This window comes from Salvelinus alpinus, chromosome 35, assembly GCF_045679555.1.
Source record: "Salvelinus alpinus chromosome 35, SLU_Salpinus.1, whole genome shotgun sequence".
Classification (NCBI taxonomy): Eukaryota; Metazoa; Chordata; class Actinopteri; order Salmoniformes; family Salmonidae; genus Salvelinus; species Salvelinus alpinus.
The window spans coordinates 21,585,029-21,612,866 of record NC_092120.1 but is presented as its reverse complement, the minus strand read 5'-3'; the positions used below and the strand labels follow the sequence as shown (position 1 = coordinate 21,612,866).

The 27,838-nt window shown below is 41.1% G+C and overlaps 2 protein-coding genes across 6 annotated transcripts; one reads left to right on the top strand and one right to left on the bottom strand.

Moving 5' to 3' along the window:
- Window positions 1-9,684, bottom strand: ttk (ttk protein kinase). Of its 4 annotated transcripts, none has more exons than XM_071384393.1 (25): window positions 9,601-9,684; window positions 8,431-8,523; window positions 8,074-8,296; window positions 7,404-7,510; window positions 6,967-7,110; window positions 6,636-6,747; window positions 6,421-6,505; window positions 5,976-6,085; window positions 5,808-5,889; window positions 5,511-5,619; window positions 5,128-5,350; window positions 4,900-5,006; window positions 4,666-4,809; window positions 4,284-4,450; window positions 3,922-4,061; window positions 3,328-3,460; window positions 3,053-3,145; window positions 2,671-2,828; window positions 1,906-2,057; window positions 1,644-1,768; window positions 1,459-1,533; window positions 1,146-1,322; window positions 945-1,044; window positions 716-801; window positions 1-628 (listed from the first exon to the last, which is right to left on the bottom strand). In XM_071384393.1, the coding sequence occupies exons 2-25, from the start codon at window positions 8,519-8,521 to the stop codon at window positions 542-544; spliced, it is 3,030 nt and encodes a 1,009-aa protein (XP_071240494.1). In that variant the 5' UTR covers window positions 8,522-8,523; window positions 9,601-9,684; the 3' UTR covers window positions 1-541. The 4 variants fall into 4 exon arrangements, with proteins under 4 accessions (XP_071240494.1, XP_071240493.1, XP_071240492.1 ...); XM_071384392.1 differs by lacking the exon at window positions 9,601-9,684 and adding an exon at window positions 8,935-9,057 and having other exon boundaries at window positions 8,431-8,538; XM_071384391.1 differs by lacking the exon at window positions 9,601-9,684 and adding an exon at window positions 8,935-9,057.
- Window positions 9,653-27,838, top strand: LOC139564668 (receptor-binding cancer antigen expressed on SiSo cells-like). Of its 2 annotated transcripts, none has more exons than XM_071384397.1 (7): window positions 9,653-9,946; window positions 12,043-12,137; window positions 12,425-12,503; window positions 12,725-12,877; window positions 13,489-13,596; window positions 16,653-16,747; window positions 24,111-27,838. In XM_071384397.1, exons 2-7 carry the CDS (start codon window positions 12,055-12,057, stop codon window positions 24,226-24,228), a joined length of 636 nt encoding a protein of 211 aa, XP_071240498.1. In that variant the 5' UTR covers window positions 9,653-9,946; window positions 12,043-12,054; the 3' UTR covers window positions 24,229-27,838. The 2 variants fall into 2 exon arrangements, with proteins under 2 accessions (XP_071240498.1, XP_071240497.1); XM_071384396.1 differs by lacking the exon at window positions 9,653-9,946 and adding an exon at window positions 10,679-10,741.

Sequence of the window (27,838 nt, the reverse complement as noted above, 5' to 3'; positions counted from 1 at the left end):
ATCGGTTAGCTAGTTTATTTGTTGAGCATTTTTTGTGGTTACATGTTTGAGAGTACAGTAAAATGTATAAAGTAAAGAAACACAAAAAATGTCAGTCTTAAAAAAATAAAGCCCCCCAAAAAGTGTAGATCCGTATCCGTCAAGATGCAAGCAAGGGGAAGTCACGAGGACATGAGAGGATAAAACATGGAGATGGTAGAGCGCTGTAGGGCAGATATGGACCCTGCTTAAAAAAGCTTCCTTCTTTCCTCTCATCCTCTGTGTCAGCACTGATCCAACATACTTGGATAGAATAAAAGTAAAGGTTCCACTTTATAGCTTTCACCAATCCAGACATGTCAGATCAGTGATTACTTCAAGAAGGGGAAGGAAGGATACATTTTCAAAGTATTCAAACAAGGCCAGTGTACTGCCAAGCAGGATCTATTTTTCGGGTTGTGCTGAAGCATGGGTAAAGCACGACTTAGGCTATAAATGGAGTCCCATCTGCTGACACCTATGGTGGTTTTTAGGCCATCAGTGGAGCATCTACATGGCCAGATCACATCTTCCAGTTGAGCAGGCTGGATGACTTTACACACCCTGCAGCATCCACTTTTCGACCACTGTTACACATTTTCGCCAAGTTCTGTCGATTGCAGAGAAGATGCCAGTCAGTTAAAAGCAAATGACGATAAGATTAATATTATTGGAAATTGCACATTGTTATGCTTACATTAGCAGCCCTGGCAATGCTGTTGGGAGACTGTAAGGCAGCGAGCTCGTTGAGGATCCTCTTCAGATCGTTATTGTCAGGTGGTGCTGAAAGGAGATATAGAGGAAGACAAAATTAAAGTTGTTGCAATTCCTTTTCTTCTATATATATATATTTAATTTAAAAAAAACACTTGGTATTATGGCAGGTATAAGTTATAAATATGCATAATGTGTGGGCGTTTATGTACATGGCACAGGTGACTGTTGCTGAGACTGAAGCTTTAGGTATGAATGCTCCAGCAGCTCTGCGATGGAAATCCGCTCTCTTGGGTTTCGTACCAAGCACCTCTGGTGGTAGAAAAAACCCCCCAACATATCCCATCAGATCCATGTAATTCACAGTAAATCAAAACTCAACCAAAAAGCCAATACACAGCGGAATCACTCACCTTCAACACATCTAGCAGATCCTTCTCTGCAATGTCAGGGAACTCTATCTCATGGGTCGGGTCAATGATGGCGTGTAGCTTGGTGATCTGGTTGGTGATGGTCTGGAATGGAGTCTTCCCATAGGTCATGCAGTACATGATGCAACCAAGGGACCACACATCACCTTTAGTACTAATCTATGAATCAAATCAACAAAAACATTTATTACATCATTACACATGCATAATCTTCCAACGTTGATATAAATGAGTCCATATGGAATATGCATGTATTAAAAAGACATTGTTTTGGAAGGAAGGGACATTAGCTCACCTTAAAGCGTGCCTTCCCTGGCTGGGATGAAGTGTCTTTGATGGCTTCGGGAGGCATGTAGTTCAAGGTCCCCACCTGTGTTGAGGATTTTTTCCCTCGAAGATCAATATCCTTATTTTGGCAAGCTTCTGGTTATGCATACATACATTATGAACTACAGTTGGAGATGGGGGTTGTGCTCTTACCTGAGAATCTTTCATAATGCTCGTCACATCAGGCTGGATGCGGTTTGCAATGCCAAAGTCGATCAATTTCAGCGAGGCATTCACAATCACAAAATTGGCTGGCTTCAAGTCACTATGGACAATGCCTACACACACAAAAGTTACTGAAAAAACTAAAAAAGATTCTTATAGAGTGCAATGTTTGGGTATGAGGAACTTAGAAAACATAATTGTTACTGATGAAGAGAGATACGGAGTTCAAGACAGATGGAGAGATAATAACCATGTTTGTGGATGGTCTGGACTGCCTCCAGCATATTCTTCCAGTAGAACTTCCTCTCCAGCGGGTTGACAGTTTTACGGTTCCGTAGCCAGGTGTTGAGGTCCAGGTTACCACATTCCATTAGCATGTAGATGTAGCTGTTGGTTATTTCACTGGAACACAAGAGAACTCGACTGATAAAATGCACTGCTCACGGGGAATCCCATGACATGTATAGTGGGATGGAACAGAGGACCACAATCGAAATACGTTGTGTTGGGGCCTCCTGAGTGGCACAGCGGTCTAAGGCACTGCATCGCAGTGTTGAGGCGTCACTACAGCCCGGGGTTTGATCCCTGCAAGCTAACTTCACTCGTCAGTTGAACGGTGTTTCCTCCGACACATTGGTGCGGCTGGCTTCCAGGTTAAACGAGCAGGTGTTGAGAAGCAGTTCAGGTTGGCGGGTCATGTTTCGAAGGACGCACGATTCGACCTTCGCCTCTCCCGTTGGGGAGTTGATACAAGATTGATGAGACAAGATCGTAACTACCAATTGGATATCACGAAAAAAAAATAGAATTACGTTGTGTTATCCTTAATCTTTTTTTCTTCTTCTTCTTCTTCAAAAAAAAAAGAAGTAGTGTGACCATGTATTTTATTTTTATGTACCAGTACCACCAGTTTTTGTGTTTTGGATGTACAGTGTATGCATTTATCAAAAAATCAAAATAATTTATTGCTAGACCCAAGCGGAATAAGTCAGAGTAGCAAACACTGAACACTCACTAATCATACAGCTTGATGATCTGATCACTGTACTGCTGCAGGTGAATGAGATGCTCTATCTCATTCTTGTAGCTCTCCACTGTCTGGGGATCAGCCTCCTCCAGGTTCACATACTTCACAGCAAACAGCTGATTCCGTTGGTCCAGAACCTGGTACACCTGAAATGACAGAGGACCTACCATCAAACCAGCTGAAAAACCAGCTAATCGACCATCAACCACCTGTAGTACTTCCCTGTTATCTTCCGGTTTCAAACAAATTGAAAGAGGGAAGTACAATCTTAAATTGTCTAACAAGTAACTATCTTTTGTTTTCCGTTGCACAATGTTTTTGAGAGCTTTTGTTACATTGTGCCCTAATGAACAAGACAACTAGACCCTACCTTACTGGATCCACCTCGGCCAATCATTTTCAGGACAAGGAACTGTTTGCCCTTTATCACGATGGACTCGTTTGAGAGAGCAGCGGTGGAACCCTGAAGTAAGGGACAAGTGCAGTCATTCAACCATCAAGTTCACATTTCATTTGACATAGGCCTATAACTTAAACAGAAAACTCACACATAGAGAACATAACTAGGGCCATGAGTTCGTTCCTCCTGACCTGATGGCGTCTCAAGTGATCAGGGAAATCCCATGGATGGCGTTTGTGGTTTACCTGGTGGGTCTGTTGGGCATAGGACACCTGGCTGAGGGGGGTGCACGGCTGCTGCTGGGCAGGGCCGGCTTTATGGGCTGCTGAGAGAGGGGCCGCAAATGGGGGGTTCCTCTTGACCACGGGGGTAACGTAACTGAGGAGAGAAGGGAATTCAAATGTCAAAGAAAGTCCTATTTTTTTTGCATCACTGCTTCCCATCTTTCCTCTTGAATCCAAGACGAAACACACTCACAGATCTCGCCACGCTGTCTGCCGTGACTGTTACTTAAGCCACGTCACAGGATGGATGACAGTCTAAACTTTGCACTATGACGGTTCAGATTAAAATATGATCATTTTTCAAGAGGTAGTTCTCAAATTAACCTTTTCAAAGTAACTTTAGTTAATAAAAATATATTTTGTTTGGAGGGTAGCTTTGCTGTAGCGCAACTTCTTGCAGTGGGAAGTAATATTTTTCAGGGTAGCTTCCCCAACACTGACAATACCATTTCCTAATACATCTCAAGACCTGAAATAGAATCATTAGATTATGGTGATTAGGATCACTGCACAAGAGCTTTTATGTCAGATATATGTCCACTCCAGCCCCCTCACCTGTTGGCCCTGGGGTCTTTGTAGTTGGGCGTCTGGCAGGCGACAGGTGGGTTGAGTCTGGACGGGAGAGGGAGGGATGGGGTGGGCAGAGAGTCCACCAGACGTGGAATGGGCCTGAGATTAGGAGGAGTGTGCTTCTCCTGATGACGACCAAACACACACACACACACAGATAAACCCAAAGGTTAAAATAGAAGAATCCAAAAGAAAACATAAGTGTTAAGTGTCAAAACAGAGGCAAAAAGAGAAACAGAAATGTAGTTAACTCAGCCATAAGAATGAACAAACTAAATTGGAGTTTGATGCCAGCACTTATGTTGACGACACAGTAGTAACCCCAAAAATAAAAGAGCAAGCCAAACCTCTGGAGACACGACTCGGCTGACACGGGCTGGCATTTTCCACCCTGAAGACAGCTCCATGCTAGAGGGTTTGGGCTGTGTCTGGCTCAGAGGTAAACGGGCGGGAATCTCCGGCTCCCTCTCTCTACCATAGTTTGACAGACTCAATGACCCGTGGGACTGTGGCTCTGTAAAAAGAAACACGCATAAGGAATCTATTCAACTAAAACTTACATCGGGTTTGCAAGCTTTAAGCCGTTATCACTTTGTAGTCAGGATGAACAGGGTCATGTTCATTCGGTACCAAACAAGAGAAAACAGAGGGACTACATTTTCCATTGCATGCCCTAACGAACACCACCAAGACATACAGCATAATTGACTAAATGTAAATGAAACCTACCTGGGACACACTCTCGGTTTTCTGCGGGGAGAAACTGGTAATTCCCAGCTTTTAGCTTCTGCATTGCCGTCTCAATTAGTTCAGTGGGCTTTGCGTTCACCTGAAGGGCTTTCTGTAGTATTGAGGTGCCTTTCTTCACCTGACCTTTTGGAAGAATATCAACAAAAATCTCTTTAGTATCAAAACTCTATATTACGCACAATCGTTTATGTAAAATACAAATGGGCAATCTACCTTGAGCCACCTCAAACTGAGCATGTGCTATGTGCACAAAGGCAAAGCCTTTGCAGTTGGATCTCACAATGATGAAGTTGTCCCGAGCATCATCTGGGTCATCAATACTACGGAGGACATTTTTAGACAGCCATCAAACCAATTCTAGAACACTAGAAACACATCTGAATACATGCATGTTTTTGGTTGGTTTTTTTTATGTCCAAAAATATCCTGAAGTACACTCACCCTATGAGTTCGGCAAATCGGACCAGCATCTTGACATAGCTTTCGTTTCTGCTGTACATTCCCAACGGCAGTCTGGAGAACACTCTGGAATAGCAGTCCTTAAGCTTTAGGAGAAGGTTGGTGTCTGTCTGAGGATTGCCCCTCTTCTCCAGCTTTGTCAGATAGAGCCGGCAAGCCTCAGGGGAGTTGGAACCGATTATCTGGTTTATATTGTCAGTGGTATCTACCATTGAAACAGCAGAGAACATAAACTCGATATGAGTGAGGAGCACCTCTTTGAATATGTGGGTGTGCGCCAACTAATGCTTTTCACTAAACACAGCTTTTTTACACCGTCAACTACTAGGTCAAAATGGTTTCACTTCAATGTAAAAGGTACCTACCTTCCATCCTAGTGGGATCTCTCCTATCTTGCCTGTGCAGCAGTGTAGTGGTGGAGTCCACCATTCCCATGTCCTCCCATGGGCATGGCTCAGGGCTAATGATCGGTGTCTGAGGGAGCACATCAACAATGATATGATTGTCCAATCAACCCGTCTTGAAAATAGGATTATGTAAGATATCACATGCTCTGCTCTCCATGTTATTTTATATAATTGTAAACAGTTGGGCCGGGGGTAGAAAAAAATCTTAGACAATCTATAATTACAACTGAAACGGTGGGATATTCATTCACAGACCTTTAGATTGAGGAAGTCCCCATCTTCAACACGCTTTTGGGCTGAGGACAAGGTGAACATGGCACTTGAACCAGATGTTTGCCTAAAACAAAGTTCCATTCATCAGTTTAGGCGTTGTAATCCGGTGTTTCCTTGAAATAGGTAAAAAAAGAAAAAGAAAATGCTTACCTGGACAAGCTACTTGGGATGAGAGCCTCCCTCCTCTTCACTCGTCTTCCATCACTATCATCATCATCCATTTCTGAGATAGAGCGGTGGACTACAGGCACTCTCCCTGGCTAGAAGGGCAGGATAATAAAGAACAAGAGATGATTTAAAGCCAGAGAAGTGATGGGAAAAACTACTTTAAAACTACTTTAAAACAAGATATGATATTCTCACGATACTTAGGTACCGTTACGACATGTATTACGAATCTCACGATTCTATATGTATTGCGATTCGATACTGCGATTCAAAGTATCGATACAATATTGGAGTCAAAGTATCGATACAATATCATCCAAAGTAATATTGCGATATGTAACTGTATCAACCCCACCCCAACACTATTTAAAACTACTACTAATAAAAACTCATGTAGGATCTTTAAAAGACTAAAATCAAACTTTACTATGCCAAGGGCTCTCTTTCGTTGAGACCCAGACCTCCAAGCTGGAGCCTGGTCCTCTAGGGGTCCATTCCGTGGTTCCATTGTTCTATGGGAATGAGAAGAACAATGTCAACAACAAAAATTTCACGAGACAGAATAGAAGAATGTAAATACAAACAGAGAGAAGCTTGGTGTGAGAACTTGGCACTGTAAAAAACAAAAAACTTGTCTTTTACCCTGAAGAAAATATACTGGAGAGCTGCAAGTCGCCTGTACCATCTGAGTTTCTGGAGACACTGCGAAATTCTTTGCCATTTTTTGCAGAACAATTTATATTATAAGTTGAGACTGAAAGAAAAAAAATTGACAACACATTATTAAGACAATCAATATACAGTACTAAAACCCTAAAGTAGCATAATAGTGATTTCATTCAAATCTAGGGTGAAGAAACATGTTCATGTATTATACTATTTTTTGTCTTTGACGTAAAAAATATAAAAAAATGAAGATGGGCTTCCGGTTAATACTGATCTCAAATGGGATTGGAAATTGGACACAACTAACCTGGTACATTTTCTTTATCCTCAGAGGAAAGAAGTTCTGCTTTGCCCAGTGTCAAGTTCTGCATAGCAGCCTCCAGCAGGTCATTGGGTTTGGCATTCAGTTCAATGGCCCTTTGAAGTATCCAAGTACTTTTCTTCGTGTTGCCTTTTGAGATGGGATAGTAAAGAAATAATAATCTTACTGACTAGATACCAATAATACTTTCCTGCAGCAGTATGGAGGTCCTGAATGGGAGTTTCACAGATTGGACTGATGCATTCATCATTGTCAGGACATGAATAACATGTTAGAGATTCAATATTTGCTCTGTATTGGGTGAATATGAAAAAGCTGGTAAAACCATGGAGCCAAAGTTGAGTAAATAACCCAAATTGTGTTGCCTGTGTGTATAAATCATCTATGCCAGTCGACCCAAAGATTGTTGTGCATCTCTCTACCTTGAGACAGTTCAAACTGAGCGTGTGCAATGTGGACAAAAGCGAAATCCTGGCAGTGTGTAGTCGCAACATTGAAGTTGCCCTCTGCCCCACTGGGGTCTTGAATTCTGAAAGAAATTAAAAGGACTCATTCGACCATATAAAGGAAAAAAATAAATACCACAAAGTTGTCTGTTAAAGGGGCAATCTGGGATTGGTACATACATTTTTAGACTTAAATTCTGAAATAAGCCATTGATTTTTTGAATAAAATAATTTACTGGTGTAAATGCCTCCAGAGCTTAGTTCAACTGTCGGAATCCGTCAGAGACCCCAACATATAAACTTATTTTACTTCCATTATTTGTAAACCATGTAATTGTAAACAAACACTGAATAGCTTCAAAATGTTGATAGAACTATTATTTTGAGCTCATGAATGGTCAGTCCTTGCATCCATGAATTTGAGAATGGTTACATTTTTGCTAGCCTTATCCCTCAGCTGTTAACCAAAAAGTGGCAGTGTGGCCACTTTGTAGTTTTCCCAAATCCTAGATTGCCACTTTAATATTATTAATACACACCACACATTGTATTTAACTGATGTAGCTAAGTACAGTCAACAGAGGAACATGTTGCAAAACAAAGCTCAAGCCTCTCATGGTACACAGTATGATCATGGTTCACTCACACATTCAGCTCTGCAAATCTGACCAGCATTCTGGCATAGCTCTCATTTTGGCAGTGTTTCCCCAGTGGCATAGTTGAGAATACACGGGTATAGAAGTCTGTAAGCTTTGTGAGATGACTAGGATCCAAGTGAGGGTCTCCTTTCTTCTCCAAGACCATCAGATATGCGAGACACGTTTCAGGCGAATTTGAGCCAATGGCCTGGTTGATATTATCAGTGTCATCTGCATGAAAATGAGAGGAAAAAAGACAGTGAGTGCCCGTTTGCAAACTCAGTAGCCTTCTATGGGCATATCATTATGTACAATATATGAGGCATGTTGTCTTCGCCATGGAACGAATTAAATGGTTTTATTACCTTCGATTAGACATCTTGTTTTAATTCGGTCGAGCTTCTGACACAACATGGCAAGTTGGTGCTGTCTGTCTGTATGTTCCTCCTCCAACATCTCTGCAAAGAATGTAGCTAACGTCACCGTCGATTCGTTAGCTAATGGATATTGAGGTAGCTACTGACTGTACGCCTAGCTAGCTATTCACAGATATGACATCTACGCTATAGTGCGATATATACTCCTGATGTCTGATGTCTGAATCAACAAGCAGACAACGGACCCTGATGTAAATAACCAGCTCGCTGGAATATGTGTTGCTAAGTTAACGTCCTTAGTTAGCTAACCATTTGCATCTCGTCTAGCCAAAGCAATGCTAGCTTAGCTAATAACGCGTTAGCTACTAGTTCTAGCTAGTTAGCTACCGGATTGTGGCGTATGCCGTAGCACAGATTTGCAAGGAAAGAAAACTATAAAGCAATCAAAAATATATATTTTTACGTCGTACATTAGATTAAACCGCATCTCACCTTTTTATAAATGTAGTTTCACGTGAAATAATTACACTTCCCAGCTAAAAAAAAATCAACAACTTCAGTCTGTCTGTTTATAACACACTTTCAAATCTACCACGTCCAAGTACTTCGTCAGCTCATTGGCCAGTTTGTATGGTTGACTACGCACCAAATATTCAAAATACCCCGCCCACTTCGATTAAAATTATTTGTCATTTTGTAATTATGGAATTGCTCAAATGTACTTAAGTATCACAATTAAATGTATAAACCATTTCAAATTCCTTACATGTTTTATTGACGGATAGCCAGGGGCACACTCCAACACTCAGGCATATGTGTTGGAGTAAAAAGTACATTATTTTCTTTAGGAATGTAGTGAAGTAAAAGTAAAAGTTGGCAAAAAATATAAATAGTAAAGTACAGATAGCCCAAAAAGTTAAGTAGTCATTTAAAGTATTTTTACTTAAGTACTTTACACCACTGTAAATAATGGTCATAATTATTTGGTCATAATAAATCCATAGTTTGCCTGGATGACATTTATACTTTTATTAACCAAATGCTGTTTTTTTTGTTGCCTATTACATTTCACATAACAGCTCTTCTTTCAAGGAAGACAAAAAAAGCCAAAGTCCTATGATATGTTCCACCACTGGGGGGCAGAAGACCAACGCCTACCATAGCCCAGAGATACTTAGTGTGCCTCTTGCCCCGGCTTTGGTTCCACATCCTCTCCCCAGTTTCAAGATGGCAGCCATGAGCCTATGAAGAAGCGACAAATATTTATGGAATAAATAATGAGAACGGATGCTAGGTAGCAGCTGTTAGACACATACGCTTGGGATATGACTGGTGTCATTATTGCAAGTGTGTTGTTTCGAGAGTGAAATTTACAAGGAAAAATACGTTGCATATCGGTATGCTGATTTGCTAAGTTAGCGCTAGCTAGCCAAACACATGAATTCTGGGGACGGCCACATCTGATTCGCCAGCTGTCAGCTAAGCAAGTATATTGAGCTGTACGGTGAGTGTCTGTATTTTAGCAATGAAGACAATGAACTACCTGTCTATATCCGTTTCAGACCCCCAAAAATCTAGCTAACGATACCTAGACTTGATTAGAATGCCGCGTTCAAAACAACTGGGAACTCTGACATCTCCGACTTAATTGCGTTCAAAACAACTCGGAACCCAGAAAAAAACGATCTCCAATGGGAAATCGATTTGAACGGTCATCCAACTCGGATTTCCAACTCGGGAACTCAGGCCTCTTTCTTGAGTTCCGACTTTCCGACCAGCATGATTTGAAATCATATTTGTATAAGTTCTCAGTTGTTTTGAATGGGTGCATTAAATGATGCAGCAATTGAGCCCCACGATGGTGGTCTCATAATATCCATAAAACCTAGCGTTCAAACAGGGAAATGGTTCCAATAGTTTTTCAAACTTTAATTTTTCCCATAGAAAATTTTCGAAACAGTTAAATAAGGGTTGTTTCGTGTAGGCTTACCCTGGCGTGACGCTTTGATAACCATGGAAATCTCTCGGACAAGGTGACTTATCAATACATTTCTTTTTTTACCTTTATTTAACTACGCAAGTCAGTTAAGAATAAATTATTATTTACAATAACGGCCTACCAAAAGGCCTGTGTGGACGGGGGCTGGGATAAAAATAAATAAGACAAAACACATCACGACAAGAAAAAACACTACATAAAGAGAGACCTAAGACAACGTAGCGTGGCAGCAACACGTGACAACAGCACAACATGGCACAAACATTTTTGGGCACAGACAACAGCACAAAGGGCAAGAAGGTAGAGACAACAATACATCACGCAAAACAACCACAACTGTCAGTAAGAGTGTCCATGATTGAGTCTTTGAATTTAGAGATTGAGATAAAACTGTTCAGTTTGAGTGTTTTGTTGCAGCTCGTTCCAGTCGCTAGCTGCAGCGAACTGAAAAGAGGAGCGACCCAGGGATGTGTGTGCTTTGGGGACCTTTAATTAACAGAATGTGACTGGCAGAACGGGTGTTGTATGTGGAGGATGAGGGCTGCAGTAAATATCTCAGATAGGGGGGAGTGAGGCCTAAGAGGGTTTTATAAATAAGCATCAACAAGTGGGTCTTGCGACAGGTATACAGAGATGACCAGTTTACAGAGGAGTATAGAGTGCAGTGATGTGCCTTTGGCTACTCCCTTAGTGACAGGCAGTGGCTGAGACAGCAGATGTTCTGACTTTATACACTGCACTCTGAGAGAAGTAGTTAGCAAACCAGGCCAAAGACCCCTCAGAGACACCAATACTTCTTAGCCGGCCCACAAGAATGGAATGGTCTACCGTATCAAAAGCTTTGACCAAATCAATAAAAATAACAGCACAACTATTTACTCTCAGATTCGAAAATGCTAAGTAGCATCAAAGTAGACATCATGCTAAACTACAAATCCCTGCAAGCTCCTGCACGTCATCAAGCTGACACCTTTTCTAACAGGCATTGTCAATTTAAAACTTGCACAAGACAGTTCACGTAATTGCCCATTTTAAAGAAATGTAGCCAATTTATTCATTACTACATTTAGCTAACATAGTTTATCCAGAGATTCCTACCTTTGCCTCGATTCGGCAGTCTCGTCCAGATCATGGCATTTGTAGTTCTTTATGATAGCCACATTAGCAGCTAATTAGCATTTCATTTTTTGGGGGGTAAATACAGGCAGATAAATTGTTAATCACATTGTCCTAGAGAGATTTACACGGTTATCAAAATGTCACGCCAGGATAAGCCTACACGAAACGCAGCCCTTATTTTAAAAAATGTTCTAAAATCCCATATGGGAAACATTAATGGTGTAAAAACAATTGGAACCATTTCCCTGTTTGACCGCTAGGTTTTATGGGTATTATGACTCATAATGTGATACTTTTTTTAATTGCCAGGAGGAAGTAGTAACCAGGAAGAAAATAGCTAGCTAACTTTCTAGCTATGCTAATGACAAAAGCTATTACAGCTAGCAAACTGACTCATTATTAGATGGATGTTGATGACAGTCTTGTTGGAAAATTCTGATTTATAAATCCAATTTGCTAATAATGGTATGTCCTCCTTTTAGCTCAGCATCACCATGGCCATCTCTCAGTTTCGCCTTTTTAAGATTTGCACATGGCTTGCAACCTTCCTTTCATTCTTCAAAAGGTTGATATGCAGGTAAGGAACACCCATTGTGGTGTATTGAAAGAAGCAAAACTGATCTAGAACCCTTTTGCCGTGTCAGATTTGGTCAAATCTGAAAGCCGTAGTCTGTAAGCTTTCCAGTCATTTTACTCTGTGGAAATGAATGATATGGAATGTCACTCCTTGAGCAGAACCAAGCACATTAGCATAGAAATCAAATGCTATTTGCATGTGAAAATTGCTTCCCGTGGAATGCCTTTGCTCTAAAATGTATGTTTTTGTGGTGGCCCACAGTAAGCACATTTCCTGTTTTGACATAGATCTGGGAGGTTGCGTAAGCTAAGCGGGGATCAGATATCTCTTCCAACGACGGTAGATTTTTCATCAGTACCCAAACCGGTCAGTGATATACAAGTTTATAAGATGCATCATGTTAGCAATAATGTGCTGCAAGTGCTTAGTCGATTCGCTTTACATCCCTAACAAACCTGCTTTCCCCCTATTGTCATTAATTACATCATCACCATTTATTGTGCAACCAACAGTCAATTTTTACTTTGTGGCATACTTAAATCCTTTCTCTTTATTTTCGTCATATTATCTGACCAAACCCTGTGCAGGCAGAGATTGAAGAATGGAGCTCGTGGGATGAAGATGGTCCCACAAGTATCAAGATCGAGGGCGGTAATGGCAACGTGCCACCACAGCCTGGCGAGGAAGAGGAACCAGACTACTTCAAAGACATGGCTCCCACCATCAGGAAAACACAGAAAGTAGGCTGGGTCTTCATTTAAAGCTGACATTTGTGCCACTGTTCACCCCAGCGTCCTTTGTTGTTGTGTTTGTTTTGTTTAGTTGATGAAACTCAGGAGAGGAGTGTCAGGCAACATGCTAAAAAAAATTGCAGTACTCCACATACTCTCGTGTTATATGTGCATGCAATGATGTCCAAGGGGAAAAAGGTATTTGTTGTTTGACTTAACGTCTTTGTTGAAATATCCCAAATGGATGAGGCATTTTCACTAATTACGGATTCCAGCTCTAAGTGCATTTCTCAACACTAATTGAAGGTAGACTCAGCAATATACGTTTACCAGAAGGGAGGAGCAGGGTAACTCCAAACAAAAATTGTCTAAAGGGCGAGGCTGCACTGTTCAACATTGGTTTTCACCGAGCTATCACATGGCATGAGAGGGCGACGCAAACTCCCGTGCACATGCATTGATGCTTAACAGTATTTGTTTTGGTGATGACGAGTGCAGCCCCTTGCCTCACACTCTGTCGACAATATCGCTGGCCACACTGCTGCTTGTAGTCACGCCATATCATATTGTTGAGTCTTAGTAGTTTTAACTTGTCTCCTTTCTCTCTGTCCCCACCCCAGATTGTACTGAAGAAGAGGGAGCCACTCAACTACTTGGTACCCGACGGCAGTGCGGGCTTTTCCAGCAGACTGGCAGCCACTCAGGACACCTCCTTCATCCAGCCATCTGTGAGTTTATGTAGCATCGCCCAAAGTACAGTGCCTATAGAAAGTTTACACCCTCTTGAGCTTTTTTTTCTCACATTTTGTTGCCATAAAATGTCATGTAAAATTAGATAAAATTATAATTTTATCTATTCTTCCTACAGAGCTACACAACCTACTCCACCTTTTCAAAGTGAAAGTTATAGAAATTTTCTAAATTAAGAAACACAACTGAAATATCATAGTTGGATAAGTCTCCTCCCCCTATGTTAATAAGTGGTGGAAGCACCTTTGACAACCTTTGCAGCTGTTAATAATTTAGAATGAGATTCTAACAACTTTGCACAACTCTCAGGGCAACATAAACTCAGAAAAAAAAGTAACGTCCTTTTTTCAGGACCCTGTCTTTCAAAGATAATTTGTAAAAAGCCAAATAACTTAACAGATCTTCATTGTAAAGGATTTAAACACTGTTTCCCATGCTTGTTCAATGAACCATAAACCATTAATGAACATGCACCTGTGGAACGGTCGTTAAGACACTAACATCTTACACACGGTAGGCAATTAAGGTCACAGATATGAAAACATAGTACACTGAAGAGGCCTTTCTACTGACTCTGAAAAACACCAAAAGAAAGATGCCCAGGATCCCTGCTCATAAGCGTGAATGTGCCTTAGACATGCTACAAGGAGGCATGAGGACTGCAGATGTGGCCAGGGCAATACGTTGCAATATCCCTACTGTGAGACGCCTAAGACAGCGCTACAGGGAGACAGGATGGACAGCTGATCGTCCTCGCAGTGGCAGACCACGTGTAACAACACCTGCTCAGGATCGGTACATCCGAACATCACACTTGCGGGACAGGTACAGGATGGCAACAACAACTGCCCGAGTTACACCAGGAACGCACAATCCCTACATCAGTGCTCAGACTGTCCGCAATAGGCTGAGAGAGGCTGGACTGAGGGCTTGTAGGCCTGTTGTAAGGCAGGTCCTCACCAGACATCACCGGCAACAACGTCGCCTATGGGCACAAACCCACCGTCGATGGACCAGACAGGACTGGCAAAAAAGTGCTCTTCACTGACGAGTCGCGGTTTTGTCTCACCAGGGGTGATGGTCGGATTCGAGTTTATCGTTGAAGGGTTGAGCGTTACACCGAGGCCTGTACTCTGGAGCAGGATCGATTTGGAGGTGGATGGTCCGTCATGGTCTGGGGCTGTGTGTCACGGCATCATCGGACTGAGCTTGTTGTCATTGCAGGCAATCTCAAGATTTTGACCCCCCCCCCCCCTTTGTTCAGGGACACATTATTCCATTTCTGTTAGTCACATGTCTGTGGAACTTGTTCAGTTTGTCAGTTGTTAAATTTAGTTACGCTCATACAAATATTTACACATGTTAAGTTTGCTGAAAATTAACACAGTTGACCGTGAGAGGACGTTTCTTTTTTTGGCTGAGTTTATATCCATTGTTTTTGTCAAAATTGTTCAAACTCATAACATTTGGTTGGGGATCATTGACAGACAGCAATATTTAAACTTTGACTTAGATTCTTTTAAGCCGATTAAAGTCCGAGACTAGACCACACAGGAACACTCAACCTCTTGGAAAGCCATTCTGGTGTGTCTTTGGCATTAAAATGTGTGTAATTGTCTCGCTGAAAAAATTTACGTCTATCTCAGGTTTAGGTTTACAGAAGACCGAGTCGGGTTTTCCGCAAACCTTTTTTTTTATCCTGACAAAATCCGCAGTACCTGCCGATGACAAGCATACCCATAAAATGATGTTGCCATCACATTACTTGAAAATAGAGAGTTTCACTCTGTGTTGTATTGGATTTGACCCTAACCTGTAGTTTTTAATATTACTTAACAGCCTTGTTGCAAACAGAATGGATCATTTGGAGTGGATTTTTTTTATTTTTTACACAGGCTCATGTATTTTCACTTTGTCATACAGGCCAGTAATATGGAATGAACGTTGTTGCATTCAGTTTTTCTGAAGACCTGACCGTGGGATAGACCCACTAGAAATGCTTTTTAGTCCTGAATGAAATTTGCTTAAATCTGAGGCCAGTTTTTTTGGATATTGCTGTCCGTCAAAGATTTCCAACCAAATGTAACGAGCTTGAGCAATTTTGACGAAAACAAATGGATTTATGTTGCCCTAAGAGTTGTGCAAAATTGGTAGAATCTTATTCCAAGTGATTCACACACAGCTGTAATGGCTGCCAAAGGTGCTTCCACCAAGTATTGACTCAGGGGGGTGGAGACTTATCCAATTATGATATTTCAGTTTTTCTTCTTTTTCCTTAATTTGGAAAATGTTCTATAACTTTCACTTTAAAACTACGGAGTAGGTTGTCTTAATTGAATCCCTTAGATTTAAGGCGGAGAAATTTGAAAAAAGTTCAAGGGGGTGTTTACTTTCTATAGGCACTGTACTACTAGTCTCTTGTGACAGGCTGTTCTATAAATGTTATCTGTTGGCCTCTGCTGAATCTAAGATGGGGTGGAGGCTATCTCCTTGTATGGTGGATTAGCGTTACTTATTATATTGATGAATACTGATTTTGCAAAGGTGGTATTTGAAGTTAGGGTGGGGTTTTTAACTTGAACGTTCTAATGCACACTGCTAACTGCTAAGTGTTGTAAACAGATGTCTTTTGAAAGGGGCTGGGGAGGGGCTTTGAGAGAGGTGGTACTGCTCTATCCACTGTCTAGATTTCAAAACCTCAGCCACCAAAAGCTGAGAAGCTAGCCAACGCCTGTCCAATTTCTTGTTTCAAGGATTACAGACCATCTCTCTCTAGCAATATGATGAAGTCTGAGCTTCTTTTTAGTTCACCATCTCAAAAGTTGTCTGTTTTAGTTGGACCAGTGCTGTGACATTGTTCATTCCCAGGAGTGCACAAGTCCTCCAGGGCCACAGTTCTCTGTATTCAGGTTGAATAAAGGTTTTATAGCGTTGTGAAGAACAGTTGCTAATGGAGATTAGGTCCCACTGCCATCCTATACTGTGTCAGCGACTGTGTTCTGACTGCATTCCTGTCCTCGTCTCTGTTCCACAGTCTGAGCTTGGAGACATGGATACCTGGCATGAGGACGCCAACGCCTGGGAGGATGAGTCGTCAGATGCTGCCTGGGAGGCCGATTTGGTGCTCAGGTGATAGCATTTTTTATAATGTGAAGAGCAGGGGTATTCAAATCTTATACTACAGGTCCAGAGCCTGCTGGTTTTCTGTTTTACCTGATAATGAATTTCACCTAACTGGTGTCCTAGGTCTAAATCAGTCCCTGATTGGAGGGGAAGAATGGGGGGGGGGGGGGGGGGGCAGTGGAACTGGCTTCGATGTAGTCTGCGTGGGACTGATTTCTTCATCCTGCTCCCAACCGCTATCCGCATAACTATTTCTGAACCCAACCGCTGTCCTGCGATGTTATTTTAGGCGTATGTGACGCAGCTCACTTGCCAGCCATGGTCCCAGAAATGTTGTGCTCATTAGGTAATATCGAAAATGCGCAAGACATAGCCTAGGTTAAATGACCTGAGATTCTCAAGTGGCCCGTTATAGCCCACTAATACCGATAGCTTAATATATCAGCCAATATGCTAGACGTAGAGTTGGAGAGACTTGCACTTTCTCTTGAGCTATTTTATAGCCTACCTTTTAGGAGTGGGAAGATTTTCAGACTGAGACAAATATGGGTTATAAATATGTATTTATAGGCAATGTAGTAAACTATAGCCTAATCATATTCAGGTAGTACATTTCCTTGGAAAGATAACTGCCAGTGATTTGCCCATGCATTGGCAGCCTACTCTATTTCAATGAGACCTATTTCATACAGTCTCCCATTTGCTGCTATAACAGCCTCCACTGTTCTTAGAAGGCTTTCCACTAGATGTTGGAACATTGCTGAGGTGACTTGCTTCCAATCAGCCACGAGCATTAGTGTGGTCGGGCACTGATGTTGGGCGATTAGGCCTGGATCGCAGTCGGCGTTCCAATTCATCCCAAAGGTGTTCAATGGGGTGAGGTCAGAGCTCTGTGCAGGCCAGTCAAGGTCTTCCACACCGATCTCGACAAACCATTTCTGTATGAACCTCGCTTTTTGCATGGGGGTATTTTCATGCTGAAACAGGAAAGGGCCTTCCCCCAAAATATTGCCACAAAGTTGGAAGCACAGAATTGTTTAGAATGCCATTGTATGCTGCAGCGTTAAGATTTCCCTTCACTGGAACTAAGGGGCCCGAACCATGAAAAACAGCCCCAGACCAATATTCCTCCTCCACTAAACGTTACAGTTGGTGCTATGCATTGGGGCAGGTAGCTTTCCCCTGGCATCCGCCAAACCCAGATTGGTCCGTCGGACTGCAAGATGGGGAAGCGTGATTCATCCCTCCAGAGAATGCGTTTCCACTGCTCCAGAGTCCAATGGTGGCGAGCTTTACACCACTCCAGACAATGCTTGGCATTGAGCATAGTGATCTTAGGCTTGTGTGGTGCTGCTCGGCCATGGAAACCCATTTCATGATGCTCCCGACGAACAGTTCTTGTGCTGCCATTGCTTCCCTTGGCAGTTTGGAACTCGGTAGTGAGTGTTGCAACTGAGGACAGACAATTTTTATGCGCTTCAGCACTCCTGTTCTGTGAGCTTCTGTGGCCTAACACTTTGCGGCTGAGCCCTTGTTGCTCCCAGGTGGCATCCTATGGCGGTGCCATGTTGAAAGTCACTGAGCTCTTCAGTAAGGCCATTCTACTGCCAATGTTTGTCTATGGATATTGCGTGGCTCTGTGCTTGATTTTTAAACACCTGTCAGCAACGAGTGTGGCGGAAATGGCAAAATCCACTAATTTGAAGGGGTGTCCACATACTTTTGTGTACAAGTCGCACTTGATCTCACGCCCAACTAGATGAGAGATACGTTGCTGAAGTTGAAGCAGCGAATTCTGAGTGTGTGTGAATGTGACAAAGATGTGCTTTTAATACAATAGGATGGCTAACGCATACAAAGAAGAAAGATGACCGTTAAACAAATAATCTGTGCGACAACAAAAATAATTTAATCCAAAAGTCGTCTGTCTGCCAACTCCCACCCACAGCATGAAAAAGGCTGACCACACCGCAATGATCTCTGTCGGGACCCACAGGCAGCCCTCTACTTCGAGGTTCAGATTTGAGTTTGAGGGGTCTAGAGAGGGGTCTAGAGAATATTTGAAATGCAATTCTGTTAAAAAAAATATTTTTGAGACCTATACCATGTAGATATGGCTCCTGATATATGTGTATTGGGAATACATAGACTCTCAACGATACAGTTGAGGTCGGAAGTTTACATACACCTTAGCCAAATGCATTTACACTCAGTTTTTCACAATTCCTGACATTTAATCCTAGTAAAAATTCCCTGTTCTAGGTCAGTTAGGGTCACCACTTTATTTTAAGAAAGTAAAATGTCAAAATAATAGTAGAGAGAATGATTTATTTCAGCTTTTATTTATTTCATCACATTTCCCGTGGGTCAGAAGTTTACATACACTCAATTAGTATTTGGTAGCATTGCCTTTAAATTGTTTAACTTGGGTCAAATGTTTCAGGTAGCTTTCTACAACCTTCCCACAATAAGTTGGGTGAATTTTGGCTCATTCCTCCTGACAGAGCTGGTGTAACTGAGTCAGGTTTGTAGGCCTCCTTCCTCGCACACGCCTTTTCAGTTCTGCCCACAAATTTTCTATAGGATTAAGGTCAGGGCTTTGTGATAGCCACTCCAATACCTTGACTGTGTTGTCCTTAAGCCATTTTGCCACAACTTTAAGTATGCTTGGGATCATTGTCCATTTTGGAAGACCCATTTGCGACCAAGCTTTAACTTCCTGACTGATGTCTTGAGATGTTGCTTCAATATATCCACATTTTCCTCCCTCATGATGCCATCTATTTTGTGAAGTGCACCAGTCACTCCTGCAGCAAAGCACCACCACAACATGATGCTGCCACCCCCGTGCTTCACAGTTGGGATGGTGTTCTTCAGCTTGCAAGCCTCCCCCTTTTTTCCTCCAAACATAACAACAGGCATTATGGCCAAACAGTTATATTTCTGTTTCATCAGACCAGAGGACATTTCTCCAAAAAGTATGATCTTGGTCCCCATGTGCAGTTGCAAACCGTAGTCTGGATTTTTTATGGCAGTTTTGGAGCAGTGGCTTCTTCCTTGCTGAGTGGCCTTTCAGGTTATGTCTATAGGACTCGTATTACTGTGGATATAAATACGTTTTTACCTGTTTCCTCCAGCATCTTCACAAGGTCCTTTGCTGTTCCAGGATTGATTTGCACTTTTCGCACAAAAGTACGTTCATCTCTAGGAGACAGAACACGTCTCCTTCCTGAGCGGTATGACGGCTGTGTTGTCCCATGGTGTTTGTACTTGCGTACTATTGTTTGTACAGATGAATGTGGTACCTTCAGGCGTTTGGAAATTGCTCCCAAGTAGGAACCAGACTTGTGGAGGGCTACAATTTTTTTTCTGAGGTCTTGGCTGATATCTTTTGATTTTCCCATGATGTCAAGCAAAGAGGCACTGAGTTTGAAGATAGGCCTTGAAATACATCCACAGGTACACCTCCAATTGCCTCAAATGATGTCAATTAGCCTATCAGAAGCTTCTTTAGCCATGACATCATTTTCTGGAATTTTCCAAACACATCAGTGCGCTGTTGAATTGGCGCTTTTTCCTAGACCATGTTGCTATGTGAGTAATATCAAAGTTAAACAGCATATTGGTGTTGAGAACCAGTAGTGGCAAAAGTACCCAATTGTAAAAGATAACTTAACGGTACTGTTTTTATTGTATTTATTTTGTTGTATTAAATTCTTATTTTTTAGGATAGCTAGGGCACACTCCAACACTTAGACATCATTTACAAACAAAGCGTGTGTTTAGTGATCCCGCCAGATCAGAGGCAGTAGAATGACCAGGGATGTTCTTGATAAGTGCGTGAATTAGGCCATTTCCTGTCCTGCTAAGCATTCAAAACGTAACAAGTACTTTTGGGTGTCAGGGAAATTGTATGGAGTAAAAAGTACATTTATTTTCAATTCGAATGTAGTAAAGTAAAAGTTGTGAAAAATATAAATACCCCCAAAAACGACAAGTTGTATTTTACTTAAGCAATTTACACCACTGTTGAGAACAATGGGTGGAGGCAGCAGCGGTGTTAGGAGACGAGAAAACAGCCCTTGCCTTAATTTTCTAAGAAAAGTGAGGTGAGAGGAAACCCCAACTTAATTAGGTCTATAATCAATAGCCTAAATGTTAAATGTATATGTGGCAAGAATAAGTATGTGAACACTTTGGAAATACCTGGATTTCTTCATCAATTGGTCATAAAATTTGATCTGATCTTCATCTAGTTCACAACAATAGACACAGTCTGCTTAAACTAACAACACACAAACAATTACACGTTTTCATGTCTTTATTGAACACACCGTTTAAACATTCACAGTGCAGGGCGGAAAAAGTATGTGAACCCTTGGATTTAATAACTGGTTAACCCTCCTTTTGGCAGCAGTAACCTCAACCAAACGTTTTCTGTAGTCAGGAGGAATTTTGGACCATTCCTCTTTACTAAACTGTTTCAGTTCAGCAATATTCTTGGGATGTCTGTTGTGAACTGCTCTCTTGAGGTCATGTCACAGCATCTCAATCGGGTTGAGGTCAGGACTCTGACTCGCCTACTCCAGAAGGTGTATTTTCTTCTGTTGAAGCTATTCTGTTGATGATTTACTTCTGTGTTTTGAGTCGTTGTCCTGTTGCATCACCTAACTTCTGTTGAGCTTCTATTGGCGGACAGATAGCCTAACATTCTCCAGCAAAATGTCTTGATAAACTTGAATTCATTTTTCCGTCGATGATAGCTGGCTGTCCAGGCCCTGAGGCAGCAAAGCAGCCCCAAACCATGATGCTCCCTCCACCATAGTTTACAGATGGGATGAGGTTTTGATGTTGGTGTGCTGTGCCTTTTTTTTTCTCCACACATTGTTGTGTGTTCCTTCCAAACAACTCAACTGTATTTTCATCTGTCCACAAAATATTTTGCCAGTAGCGCTGTGGAACATCCAGGTGCACTTTTGTAGTGTTTTACATTTCGTAGACTCGTCAACAGAGATGTTAGCATGTTCCAGAGAATTCTGTAAGTCTTTAGCTGACACTAGGATCCTTTTTAACCTCATTGAGCATTCTGCGGTGTGCTCTTGCAGTCATCTTTGCAGGAAGGCCACTTCTAGGGAGAGTAGCAACAGTGCTGAACTTAGCAACAGTGCTCTCCATTTATAGACAGTTTGTCTTACCGTGGACTGATGAACATCAAGGCTTTTAGAGATACTTTGGTAACCCTTTCCAGCTTTATGCAAGTCAACAATTCTTAATCTTAGGTCTTCTGAGATCTCTTTTGTTCGAGGCATGGTTCACGTCATGCAATGCTTCTTGTGAATAGCAAACTCAAATTTTGTGATTTAAAAAATGTATTTTTATTTTTATAGGGCAAGGCAGCGCCTAACCAACATCTCCAATCTCGTCTCATTGATTGGGCTCCAGGTTAGCTGACTCCCTACCCCAATTAGCTTTTGGAGAAGTCATTAGCCTAGGGGTTCACATACTTTCCCCAACCTACACTGTGAATGTTTGAATTATGTATTCAATATAGACAAAAATACAATAATTTGTGTTATTAGTTTAAGCACACTATTTTTGTCTATTGTTGTGATTAGATGACCAGATCAAATTTGATGACTAATTTAAGCAGAAATCCAGGTTATTCCAAAGGGTTCACATACTTGTGACTTCTTGCCACTGTAAATAATCCTGTTGATCCATATATCAACAGAAATAAGACAGATCCTGCTTTTGTTGCTTTTTTGTGTGTTTGTTTAATAGCCTATTCATTCCGTCAGCACCAAGCCTCACGCAACCACATGTCGGATAAACAATTTCACATTCGCCTGTTTTTAATCTTTGCTATGCTGTAATAAAAGCTTTACACTTCCCCGTCCCCCCGTTAGAACAGCCTCTCTGGTATTATTTTAGTGATTACACTGTTCCAAATTGTCAGGGAAAATTATATTTATAATAACCCTCTTTCTTGATCTCCTTCTTATTGTTATTATTATGATCATCCTTATGTCATTATCATTAGTAAGCTTATATAACATCCTTGTATAACCACCATCGAGCTGTAGGCCTAAGAGTGCGTCCTGTTTAGTCTTAATACGGTAACTTACTTAGGCCTGTATTTAAATACTTAGGTAGGCTACTGTATCAATTAATCATTCATTCATGTCATCACACAGCATACAAGTCATTCTTGATTTGAAATGCAATCCAGCATTTTTGTTTTAAAATAAAGCATTCCTTGAGTAATTGGCGTAAACAATAATTAAACCGTTCCATTTCGGAAATTGCATTCATGAATGAATGCGACTGTTTTATAGTCTTTGCTGTAATAAAGGCTTTACCAAAAAAAATAAAAAAATCTTGACCTCCAATATTTTCCATAAAAAGTTAAATTTATTCCACACATCTGACTTCCTCCTGAGCATCCATTAAAACATTCCCCCGTTTCGAGTTTATTTGTCAAGTCCTTTGCATCCATTTCGCTGTCACGTGTTCGGAGTTTGTTATAACCAAGTTATTGATGTGACTTTGGTATACAGTCAGTCCCCATTGGTCACATGCATGCGATGCATACATTTGTCATGTAAATAGAGCAAGGGTTTAGGGAATAAGGAATGTTTTTCCTAAACAAATGAAGGATTTCGGTAACAGATCTTTTCAGTCAGAAATGGTTGTAATTATGTTGTAGCTTCAGCAAAAAAAATACAATAAATTGATGTTCTGTGGTGGTCACTGCAGCAGGGAGGCGAGAGAGACAATTGTTGCTAGTCACACAGTCACTCGCTGTCAATTTTTTTTAAATCAGTGCAGCAAGTCTGAGCCCGGCCCTACACAATCAAATCAAATGCGGTCATACTCCCTGTAGTCATTTGTGTGTCTTCAATTATTTCATCAAACGGTGCGCTTAAAGCATCAGACAAGCTCAGTGCATATAGTCGATTTGATTAAAACACATAGGATGTGTAATTTTATGGGAAAATACACGTTTAAAAATTTGGACCAGACGACTCGAGGTCGCCCCAAAAAATTGTCGGGGACAGCCCTAGTTCAATGTGAAAATCCTGTCATGTTCAGTGTCATATTACTGTCATATTGTCAAGAGATCTGCAAGTTTAGTTGTTATCCAGCAGGTGGCAGTGTATTAAGAATGTTCAGCACAGTCAACATGAAAGAAAGGCATTATTTGCACACAGAAAATTCTGGCGTCAGGGTAACTTGGTTGGCAGTACTTTTTGATATATTTTTTCTCTCTACCTCTGAACTATCACCTTTGCTCTCTCAAAAAGCTTAGTAATGAGGTTTGTTGCAATCCTTTTAAACTCACACCTTTTTGTGTTTCCCTGTCTACCAGACAACAGAAGATGGCCGAGAGAGAAAAGCGTTCCATGGAGCAGCAGAGGAAGAAGATGGAGAAGGATGTTCAGAGGATGATGAAGAAGGACCAGAAGATTGCTGTCAAGCTCTCGTAACATTTTCTTTTAGAGCACTCATCCCGTGAGCCGGAGGGCAATAAAAGAAACACTTAGACAAAAGTCATCACGCTATCCTCTAGTCATCTCCACATGAAGATCATCTATACTCAACACAGCGGTCATTTAAAAAAAATCTCTGTCCACCAGCCATCATTCGAGACATGGCTTGGCCAGTGTGGTGTTTGTTCAATGACTGTTGCATTTAGCTTTCGGAAGGCACCTCATACCTGGGATGTGTTCATTAGGGCACGCAACGGAAATTAGCTTTTTTTTTTTATCTGACAAGTCCAAGAAGTGACCCCCTGTATCAGTCCATTTTTTTTATTTTTTTTGCGTAGAATGAACTCTACCCTGATTTACAGTAGAAGTCGGAAGTTTACATACACCTTAGCCAAATACATTTAAACTCAGTTTTTCCCAATTCCTGACATTTAATCCTAGTAAAAAATGCCCTGTCTTAGGTCAGTTAGGATCACCACTTTATTTTAAAAATGTGAAATGTCAGAATGATAGAGAATTGTTTATTTCAGCTTTTATTTTCATCACATTCCCAGTGGGTCAGAAGTTTACAGACACTCAATTAGTATTTGGTAGCATTGCCTTAAAATTGTTTAACTTGGGTCAAATGTTTCGGGTAGCCTTCCACAAGCTTCCCACAATAAGTTGGGTGAATTTTGGCCCATTCCTCCTGACCGAGCGGGTGTACCTGAGTCAGGTTTGTAGGCGTCCTTGCTCGCACATGCTTTTTCAGTTCTGCCCACAAATATTCTATAGGATTGAGGTCAGGGCTTTGTGATGGCCACTCCAATACCTTGACTTTGTTGTCTTTAAGCCATTTTGCCACAACTTTGGAAGTATGCTTGGGGTCATTGTCCATTTGGAAGACCAATTTGTGACCAAGCTTTAATTTCCTGACTGATGTCTTTAGATGTTGCTTCAATATATCCACATAATTTTCCTGCCTCATGATGCCATCTATTTTGTGAAGTGCACCAGTCCCTCCTGCAGCAAAGCATCCCCACAACGTGATGCTGCCACCCCCGTGCTTCACGGTTGGGATGGTGTTCTTCCCCCTTTTTCCTCCAAACATAACGATGGTCATTATGGCCAAACAGTTCTATTTTTGTTTCATCAGACCAGAGGACATTTCTCCAAAAAGTACTATCTTCATCCCCATGTGCAGTTGCAAACTGTAGTCTGGCTTTTTTATGGCGGTTTTGGAGCATTGGCTTCTTCCTTACTGAGCGGCTTTTCAGGTTATGTCAATATAGGACTTGTTTTACTGTGGATATAGATACTTTTGTACCTGTTTCCTCCAGCATCTTCACAAGGTCCTTTGCTGCTGTTCTGGGATTGATTTGCACTTTTTGCACCAAAGAACGTTCATCTCTAGGAGACAGAACGCGTCTATTTCCTGAGCGGTATGACGGCTGCATGGTCCCATGGTGTTTATACTTGCGTACTATTGTTTGTACAGATGAACGTGGTACCTTCAGGCATTTGGAAATTGCTCCCAAAGATGAACCAGACTTGTGTTCTTGGCTGATTTTCTTTTGATTTTCCCATGATGTCAAGCAAAGAGGCACTGAGTTTGAAGGTAGGCCTTGAAATACATCCTCAGGTACATCTCCAATTGACTCAAATGATGTCAATTTATCAGAAGCTTCTGAAGCCATGACATCATTTTCTGAAATTTTCCAACCTATTTAAAGGCACAGTCAACTTAGTGTATGTAAACTTTTGACCCACTGGAATTGTGATACAGTGAATTATAAGTTAAATAATCTGTCTGTAAGCAATTTTAGGACAAATTACTTGTGTCATGCACAAAGTAGATGTCCTAACTGACTTGCCAAAACTATAGTTTGTTAACAAGAAATTTGTGGAGTGGTTGAAAGACGTTTTAATGACTCCAACCTAAGTGTATGTAAACTTCGACTTCAACGGTAATTGCAGTTCGTGTGACAATGCTTTATTGAATCTGGTTAAATAAATACTTTGCAATGCCCTTTGGCATTGCCCTATATCAAAGACTTGCTATCAAATGTCACTGGCTAGGTATGACTCTGGGTTCAGTAATTAGATTTGTGTTATAGAAAACAAAGAAACTGTCCATTTTTGTATTTCCCAGGAATATGTGTAAATATTCTGGTACCTATAGTACAAGTGGACTCTCAAGAGACCTATTTCTCTGACATTGTCTTATAACATGAAGGACGAAGGTGTGTAATTAAATGTAAGTCTCACTGTATATCAGTTACATACATCCCTTTGTTGCCTTGGTTATTGTGCTTTTTAATTATGTTTCTCGTCGTCATTGTTCGAAAACACATTCTCTCATTGATGTTGCTTGATATTCCTGATGTACTTTTACTGTAAAAGTACTTCAATATACTGGAATTTCACATTTTAATTGAAGGCTTAAAAATAAGTTTCAAACTGAGGGTGTGGACACTGTCAAAGGGATTTGGGAATTTAATTGAGCCTTACTCAAGAGTTGGCTGTGGATTCCTATGGTAATCCTGTGGTTACTGATCTGCCAGGCTCAACATCTTGAACATCTTGAATAATCAAAAGATTTCCCTGCTTGTTCTTATCCCTGCTTTTTAATACACCAAAATAGAAGCAACTCCTCTTTAATGACTTTGCCTTTTGTTATTATGTTGAATGTGGGTTTTATTTTATTTTACACGTTCAATGTAGCGTAACACACACAAACTCTGTCTCTGTGTTATCTGAGACAACTTGGTGATCAGACTTGGATGGCCAACTGACATCCTTGATCGGTGATCATAGCAAGTACAAAGATGCAGACCTCCGTGCTCCCCTCCTGTAATTTGTGGCCAGTTAATAACAGAATCGGTCAATAGATTTCATAAGTCAAAGCCTTTTGCATTGACTGGACTAATAACCTGTTACGTATCAATATGATTTTGGTATGGTCAATCGATGTCGAATCAATTGGAGCTTTTTTGTGACGGAAGTGTGCGCTTGTGTGCGAGTGCCCAGCAACCGGTGTATGAGACTGGAATGTCAAGCAGAAGGGTCTAGTTGCCATGGAAACATATATGCAGAGATGGAGCTGTAAGAGCTGAATTCCATAAGGCATTTGCAATTAAACAGACCTGTTGGATTGGAATAACTGATAGTCCCTTTTACACATTTGTGTTTTCCTTGTACCGTCACTGGGGTATCCTGTATATAATATGGGGATGCTGGCAAAAATTGTTTTTATATTGAATGTCTAAATGAACGATGCCTTTGAAACAGTGATGTTTTCATGGTTATTTTAGGTGTGGCTTTGTGGTAAATGAGGGATTCATTTCTGTTTTTCAGAGACTCTTGATATCGACGATATTGAGAATATTGATAGTATTATATTACCCATTGCATGGAACATTGGATCAGGAAGAAAGAGGTTGTTAGCCACAGAGAATTATGAAAATAATACTGCTGACATTTGCCCTTTTTGCTTTCTTTGCAAATACTTCTTCCAATTGTTATCAAAGTCAGCATGATGGGGATACATGCTTATGTTTTTCTTTGTCAAATGTCTTTTTTGCACATTCCTTAATTTTCTTTAATAAATCTCTGGATCCCTTTTCAA